This window comes from Hippocampus comes, unplaced genomic scaffold (assembly GCF_001891065.2).
Source record: "Hippocampus comes isolate QL1 unplaced genomic scaffold, H_comes_QL1_v1.1 scaffold352, whole genome shotgun sequence".
Taxonomy (NCBI): domain Eukaryota; kingdom Metazoa; phylum Chordata; class Actinopteri; order Syngnathiformes; family Syngnathidae; genus Hippocampus; species Hippocampus comes.
In genome coordinates this window covers 110520-119237 of record NW_017804847.1, presented here as the reverse complement: position 1 = coordinate 119237, position 8718 = coordinate 110520, and the positions used below count along the sequence as shown (strand labels likewise).

Sequence of the window (8718 nt, the reverse complement as noted above, 5' to 3'; positions counted from 1 at the left end):
TTTTGTTTGTTTTTGTTGGGGGGGGGGGTTCCATTTGTTTTCGGAGTGCAGAGGTCGGGAACCTTTTTGACTAAGAGAGCCATGAAAGTAAAATATTTGGAAATGTATTTCAGTGAGAGCCATATATACACATATATATATATAGATATATATAGATATAGATATATATAGATAGATAGATAGATAGATATATAGATATATATATATACACACACACACACACACACACACACACACACACACATATATTTAATTACAGGACGACTCACAGTAATAAAGAAATTACCACAGTGGAAGCAATAAAACTGTAATGATGTGGTTTTAGCAGATGCACATCATCTATGGACCTAAGCAACTTCGGACAACATGGGGCATCGGGAAGTTGGTGTTAAATATAAATTAAAATGGATTCTGACACATGTGACAGAATGTGAAGAAAAGGGAACAAATATTGATCTATTTTTGCAGATATTTATTCTCAGCCATGATCCAGCGGGCCCTTCTTGCTCCAGTGGTGTGGGTCCTTGTCACCTTGCTGGATGGTAAAATATTCATCTGTGCCTTCAGCATGAGTGTCGATCCTGCACTCTTCTCAGGTAGTGTTCGGTACAGAACCGTTTGTCCTGTGTATACGGGATACATGTGTGAAATTGGTCTTCTTTTCGGTTGTGTGCTACATCATGTTTTTGTAATGCCTTCAGGTGTGCCCAACAACACTGGACTAGATGTGATGAAAATAATGGCCAAAGTGCCCTGCAAGGAGGCTGTCATCTTCAGGAACAGCTCTTTCCATAAAGCAGTGTCCCGTTACATTCGCTGCTATTCGCAAGTAATCTCCAGCATATGTGTGGGTTTTAGGAAGAAGTTTCTGGGTTAGAATCTGTGCTCAGATCTTTACGTGTAGAGTTTGCATGTTGTTCTCTTGCATTTTCATGATCGCAAGAGTTTGTCCTTATTTATTTATTTATTTTTAATCAGATTGCTGGCTCACATGGAATCGTCAACTCATTCACAGAAAATGTGTTTAATTTTTTTTCAAGCATCATTACTAATATTCACTTCCTCTCAAGGCAGTTGGCTGGTCCATCCTCCTTTTCCTGATTGTACTTGGAGCACTAGGACGAGTCCTCAAACCTTGTTTTGATGACCATGCCACCTTCCTGCAGACACGCTACTGGAGCAACTACCTTGATGTGGAGCAGAAGCTCTTTGATGAGACCTGTGTCCTCCATGCGCGAGACTTTGCCCGAACGTGTGTTGTGCAGTTCTTCGAAGACATGAGGGAGGATGTTGAATTGTGTTCCCCACATCCTCAATTCATTAAACACTTCACGGATGACTGGGAATACAAAGAGGAGGAGCGACTTCATGGGATAACAAAGCAAGAGCAAATGAACAACCTGCTCCAAAAATGGTACTTCAGTAAACCGGAACTAGATGTAACCAAAGGTGCCTCCAGACCCAGGATGTGTGGTACCTGCAAGGAAGAAAGGGCAAATCTACCATTTTGATGTCTTGTTGTGGTTAAATGCTCGGTAGTTATGTTTACTCTGATGGTGTCATTAATAACTTCATACCGTAGACCATAGGTCACCTTTGTGGTGCCCATGAGCACCAGGTAGCCCCCAAGGACCGCATGAGTAGACCTTGGGCCTGTTCTCAAAATAGCTCACCAGTGAAGGGACATTGTGATCTCCAAGGACCGTTGTAGAAGTGGTCATTTGATCATGTAAAAGAGAAAATAAAGTGTGTATGTTGGTATTTACTTCTACCTTGTTAATTCATTTGCTGATAATTATTTCAGAAGTGTTTCAAATTGATAGCCCATCACATGAATCGGTACCCAGGAAGGAGCTCCCAGTTTCAAAAAGGTTGGCAACCCTAGTTATAGAATGTTGATTGCTAATATAGTTCCATCCACTTTTTGTAGTGCAGCCAGACAGCTGCACAGCCAAACGTGCTTGACAGTTGCTTTAAAAAGCTTCACCTTTACACAACCATACTCATTTCCATTGCGGCCATTTAGCTCAATCTTTGTCTCGTTTGGCCATAAAAACCTTTGTCCAGATGGTATTTTGCTCTCACTCCAGGTCGAGGTACAACTTGTGTTACCGATTCTCCAGCAGTTTTCACTTAATGGCCGGTTTGAGAACTTGGTGGTTTCTGGGTTGCTCTGGAAAATCCGAACCATTTCTGTTCGACTGAGGGTGACACTTTGGACCTTCCAACTGTGGTACTAATACTGTACAGGCTTTTTCTTTTGTATTCTAGGAGGAGCAAATCATATGACCCAGATGCTTTGAATGGGTAAAGGTGCAGTCTGAAAATTTTACATAGTAAGTAGGAGATCCACCCACAGGTTGTCATGGAAACATGCAAAGGGATATTTCAAACTTGATTCAAAGGATCTGGTTTATTCCTCTGAAAGTAATTCTGCATTTATCCAGAGCACATAATTTAAATATTTGGAATACATTTTCTCTTTGAAATCAAATACACCATCCTAAAAAAGTTTTGGTGTTAGCCCAGCTCATACAACATACCAAAAGTGTTGAAGGCAGTGTTGAGGCAGAGTCAACATGTGCGGTTGCTCCAATGTGACAGTTACTGTATAAAATGGCACAATAAGGAAAACGCAGTCGCTGCCGGATGTGACCATATACATACATTTGAGGTAGGACATTTTTTATTGTGATTATTTTTGTATTATTATACTCTTTGTAATCCCTCCACACAAAATCCTCTGCTGTATAGCTTTTGTATTTTGCACCACAGAGAGAACTAGATCACACACATGCAGGCATGTAAGAAAAGATGCCACAGTGAAAGGGGCACCAAAGAGTGTTACACCTCTTGAGCTGGGGAGGCGGGGACAGTTCAGAAACGCATAAGAAGCAGACTTGCATCTCTCCAATGACTAGTTGCCATTCTTGCATATGTCTGCAGCGGGACTTGGTAGCTACCCCTTCATTATGCATACAGCATAAGTATATAGTACTTCGTACAGTAAACATACAATACAATATTGTAATATGTGAATGGATCTGTGCATTGTGTACTCCACATTTGCAGTTACTACACTTAGAATCTAACTCCTCGATAAACTAAATCAGCTATCATTTGTTGTACAAGGATATTAAATGCTCAGCTTCATTTTTACGCATTATCATAAACCGATGCATTCATTGAGCAAGCTTTTCCAGTTCCTGACTTGGCTGTGTTTGCACATGTTTTCACTTGTAGGCCTAGTTTTTTTTTTTCCCTTCACTGGGGAGGAAACCAGAGGGCAGGTCCTTGAAATATGAGTCATCACTCGTGCCCACAAAGCACACGCAAACTCAAAGTCGGGCTCAGATTGAGAGGGAAGACTTCTCTTTTCAGTCGGAAAAGTACATGTTGCCCAGTCTTTGGAGATAGCATCACAGAAGGCATCGCTTAAATGGATCATAAAAGCTCAGTCACGTGTTTTGCCTGAGGACACTAGAAGCCTGTAAGTTAGTGTGACTTACTCCTGGTTGTTGACTTTTTGTTTTTTAATCACACGGTTTTACAACATCTGTGCATGTGATGTCGTTCACACTTCAAAATGATGGATTAGCTTATGTGATTTTCGAAGGAAATTGAATGCATCAAACATTTAATGTCGATCTTTTTGTTCTTTTTTTCCTCCCTTTAGCTTGACATTACTTCAGCTCAGCTTCAGTGATCTTACCCGAACATCCCAAGCATGGCCGCTTATGCCCTTGTCAGGGAGAACTTAAAATTTGGGTCTCTCTTCTTCAAGAGTAAAGATGTAATGATCTTTAATGGTATGATTGCTCTGGGCACTGTGGCGAGCCAGACAGCATACAACGTTTTTGCTTTTGATTGTCCGTGTTCCCCTGGGAGAAATTACTACTATGGCATAGCTGCCATTGGTGCTCCAGCTTTGGCATTTTTTATCGTTGGAGTAATGTTGAACAAGAGGACTTGGGACCTAGTATCAGAGTGTCGCCTCAGGAAGCTCCGGAAACTGTCAACAGCAGCAGCATTTGCAGTATTGGGAAGTATCCTTGGTCGAGCCGTGGTGGCACCTATTACGTGGACAATTTTATCCCTGCTCCAGGGTCTGGCATACACATGTGCCCTAAGTGAGTTTACTGATCCCAGCACTGTGAAGGGCTTCCCTCCTGGTTATAATACAGAGGACATGGCAATGTTCCCTTGCAAGGAAAGTGTCCCAACCGAGCTGCAAGGCTTTTGGGCAGAAATTGACCGACGTCTGAAATATGAGTCACAGGTAGTGGAAAATAATGTTTTCACCAAAGCCATCTAATTTTTCCGTCATTATTCATTTGAGAAAGCCTTCTAGAAATATTTGGTTTATAAAAACAAACAAAAAACTTAATATAGAACAAACTGATTCTTGACTAGCTATTTACGAGGAAGAATGACATTGCAGACTGACAAAGACTCAAAGTGTAAATGTGCAAAAAATACCACACCTAACAATTGACTGACTTAATTATTATGTTGTTTTCAGCTGATAGGCTGGCTCGTGGTTGCCGGGACATCTCTGATGGTGTTCCTGGTTATGTGTACGAGACATTGCTGCTCGCCCCTTGGCTACCAGCAGGAAGAATACTGGTCCAAGTATCGCGCGAATGAAAAGACCCTCTTTCATCGTACAGCCGCTGTCCACGCCCAAATCATGGCTGCAAAGTATGTTCGGAGCTTCTTCGGTTTCGTGGCTTTGGAGAAGGATGAGAAGGAACATGTCGTCGAACATGAGGCTGCGGCCAGTCCAATCTGCAGCACCGAGTGGAACAGAGTGACTGGTGTCTACCTTTACAGGGAGAAGAATGGACTACCTCTATACAGCAGACTCAATAAATGGGCCACATACAGCGAGGAGAACAATGTGGAGGGTTTCGATAAAGAAATGGATGTATATGACAGTTTTATTACTTAGCACAATCCAGTCACCGTAACCAGATGTATTTCATTTCAGAACCTTTGTTGACTTGTCAGATTTTGTCAAAGCAACACCGATGGGATGCAATTCACTCAGTTCGCTCAATTGGTCATTGTCAAGGCAGCCAATCACTGATATGTCATTGGGATTTGGAAACTGTGCTATAAAGACATTTACCACTTTTTATTTAAATTGTGAGTTCAAACTTTCGAATTACATTTTAACATTAGAATTACATTCGTTAGAGGGTCTGTCCATTACACATGTGCATCGAGAATATTTGACTTCTTGTTTTAGCAATGCTATAGTGAAAATGTATTTATAACCAGAATGCTGCAGACAAAAGTCAATGCTGAACTCCGTACAAAAGTAGGAGAAAAACATTGCTGAGAGTCGTATTTGTGTATCTCTTTTTAGTTAGTAGAATATTTACTTGTTAACTGAGGTTGATGGATTGACAGGCCAACATTATCGAGGCTTGATGACTCCTTTGATGCCAGAGTGACTCAAATGGTGGAAATGTGTACATTTCTGTTTGCTCACTTTTGACAAGCGCTCAAATAAAATAATTTCTTACTTTTGTCTTATGTTACCCATCTGTAAGTTTTTGTGTGTTTTGCAGTCAACTGTTTCCCTTCTCAAGTTTTTACTTGATGTTTTGGAGACAGTATTGGACCTCACCTTCTCGTCAAAGAATGTTAAACCCTTTCATGCACCCTGTACCCTGATAGCATGATAAGCTGTCCACTGAAGTAACCACTGTCCCTGAAAGGGTTAATTTCACATGGGTGGGCGGGCACTCCAAAGACCCAACTATTTGCTCACAAACATTGAGAAGTCAATCTGAAATAAGTCCCCATTAAAGTTGGAAATCGAGATTTGTGACAATCACTCTTTGGTTTTGCAACTGACTCACTCGTGATGTGCTCTGCGGTCAGTGTCTTCAAACAATCTCTCTATTTTAATCACGAATGAGATGGGCTGACAAATGCATAAAGTATGTCAACTGTTGCCCATAAACTGGAATGATTTCATTTTCACACAGAATCTGATCTGTTGTTTATTTCCATCTCAATCCATTCACTTTTGACCAGCTGCAATACTTAGATCACAGTATGTGTCGCAATTATCCACATGAAATGATTTCATTCATAACATTTGTTTGAATTTAATGGAAATAAGTGTAGACATGTTATTCCAACTTCAAAAGTAACGGTGTATCTAAAATAAGGAGGCACTCATAATCATTTAGCATGAGACGTAACACAACTTTTGGACAACAACCAACAGACACACACATGAAAGATGTGTTTTATACATTCATTTTTCAGAAGTAAGTCAGACTGGATGAGAGGTCTGCCGCAGCGACAATGAAAGAAGGATATTATTATGTTGACTCTTTTGGGCCCTATTTTCAGCACATCTTTCATTCTGTCTATACATATTGCTGACAGCTTGATGACGCCGAAGAACAAATTAAACAAGATTGCTTAAAACCATGTGCAAACCAATTGAATAGAAAGCCTCAATGATTCATGAAGATTCATTTTGCCATATTGGGACATTCTTTTCAGTACAGTATACTTAAGCATTTCAATATTTCACCCTTTATACTTTACACTGTATATGAGGTGTCAGAACTGAGAGCGAATGTGAATGAAGCTTTGAGTAATGAACCCTTCGCTGAAGAAAAAAATGCTGGCTTACTAGAGCAACATCTCTTTCTAGTCAGCAACAAAAGAACGTGTTTTACTAGCTACCAACAAATTCCATCAACTTCCAAAACAAACAAAACACAAAAAATTCTGATTAGTCAAACATTTTATATTCTGTTGACACAATTGTTTACTGTGCAGTAATATAGAGTAACTGCAAAAAGAGAACTTTGGCAGCGTTGGCTTTCAATGCTCAAGTTATCCTTCACGGCCAAGTGAAGCGAGTCTGCTTTTGAAGATGGGTACAAAACCCCGACCAAGTTACGCAAAATTAAGTCACATCCAGTCTTTTTGATAAAGGCTAACTTTGTTTGAAGTATAAGAGTAGTCACCCTTTTCTTTTGCGTGTGTTCAAATGAGCGTCTCGCAAGCGTGCAATAAATGATCATGTTTCCAGGCTGTTGGTGGTGGCTGCAGAGGTGTGGGGGCTGGGGAGGGTGCGCTGGAAATGGTGGCAGCAGCTAGAGCCCTCTCGCCTGCTCTAAGTGGTTGTGAACTTGTGACTGTGTTTTGGGTTGGCTCCTTGATGTTGCCAGTTTTATGGTCCTTTATGTTGTCACCTTTATTTTTTTCATATAGGATTGGGAATGGCCTCATGTCTTGAGTATTCAAGCTCAAGTAATATGTCAGAATGTCCAGCTTTCTTGATGCCTTTTGCACCCAGCCCTGCTCTCTGTTGTTACTTTGTATTTTTGTATGTAAAGACTTTTACTGCGGCATGTCGGCCCGCCCGGTTCTCTAACTCGTCCCTCGGTGTGATTGTGAGTGTGAATGGTTGTTTGTCTATGTGTGCTCTGCGATTAGCTGGCAACCAGTTCAGGATGTATAACGCCAACTCCCCGAAGACAGCTGGGATAGGCTACAGCACGCCCGTGACCCTCATGAGGATAAGCGGATTAGAAAATGGATGGATGGATGGATGGATGGAAGAATTTTACTTTTCTACTTAAGTGTCATAATTCTGGCGCTCTCTTTTTCGTTAATGGATGCTACAGCTTCTTGTTGCTTTCAAGCTTAGCTTGTAGCAAACGTGTGCACATTGCATCAAGACGTCTTTGATCCACTAGTGAAAGGGACACTTTGATTCGCTCCTCTTTCATCTATAACTGCTTCAGACAACAAACTTTGTTGAACAAAGTGTATGCAGGAAAGTGGTTAAGATTGCACGATTGTCTGTGTCTCATGTGTTGTTTTGTATTATTCTGTCATTTTTTTAACTTTCTTTTGATGGTGGCACGGACACCCGCAGCAGCTGCTCTTGTTTTATGTTGTCTTGAGAGGGAAGAAATTTCATCTGTGCTGGATGTACAGCACATTTGACAATAAAGTTGTATCCAATCCAATCCAATTCTGTTCCTGGCCTGACACTGTCCTTCCTGCTTGGAAGGATGTAGGCCTATCCTGCCTGGATACGACAGCCAATCATATTACAGTGGTGTGTATCCTGCCCACAACTCCAGTGGGATTTATAACTACAGGATGTGACATTTTCAGTCCCTTTCTACCAGGGATGTGTTCCTCGAGCCGGTCCTCGAAGGACCAGCGGTCGGTCCTTGGTCCTTGGCCTTGGGAGTCAAGTCCTTCCTCGAGCCGGTCCTTGGCCTCGAGGACCGGCGGTCGGTCCTTGGTCCTTGGCCTTGGCCTTGAGTTGCCGGTCCTCGGACACAATGAGGGATTAGAGTCTCGAATCCCTTGTTCACAGGTATAAAGTGGGACCGAGGATCGCAAAAACCACGAAGGAACCAAATTATTTCCATCCAGGGAAACGCATATTGATGGATTAAAGTGGCGCTTTAAAGGGGGCGGGTCTGCAACTGACAGGTGACCGTTAGCGCAACGAATAAAGAGCGGCATCACAGTTAGTTTCAATCACGGTTGTTCCGTTCGCGATCGGCAGTTTAAATAGCGTGTAAAGTCTTTCTGTAACAGTGGTGTCTTTTATGTAGTTATTTTTGCACAGTCGTCACGTTTCTGCGGTGGCACTATAATGTTTGTTTGAACCAAGTAATTTGCGTTACAGCTGGAGTCAATAATGCCGGCACTTCACTT

The 8718-nt window shown here is 41.6% G+C and overlaps 2 protein-coding genes across 2 annotated transcripts in view; both read left to right on the top strand.

The window, feature by feature from the left end:
- Nucleotides 1-1745, top strand: part of calhm3 (calcium homeostasis modulator 3) — a 22526-nt gene extending 20781 nt beyond the window's left edge. The window contains exons 2-4 of the mRNA XM_019877002.1: nt 469-596; nt 702-829; nt 1071-1745. Of these exons, the coding sequence (XP_019732561.1) occupies nt 469-596; nt 702-829; nt 1071-1511 (697 nt within the window). The 3' untranslated portion in view covers nt 1512-1745. The remainder of the gene's footprint in view (nt 1-468; nt 597-701; nt 830-1070) is intronic.
- Nucleotides 1746-3302: 1557 nt separating this feature from the next.
- Nucleotides 3303-5536, top strand: LOC109520158 (calcium homeostasis modulator family member 2). The gene is made up of 3 exons (XM_019877159.1): nt 3303-3490; nt 3677-4279; nt 4523-5536. Exons 2-3 carry the CDS (start codon nt 3728-3730, stop codon nt 4949-4951), a joined length of 981 nt encoding a protein of 326 aa, XP_019732718.1. The 5' UTR covers nt 3303-3490; nt 3677-3727; the 3' UTR covers nt 4952-5536.
- Nucleotides 5537-8718: the final 3182 nt, after the last annotated feature.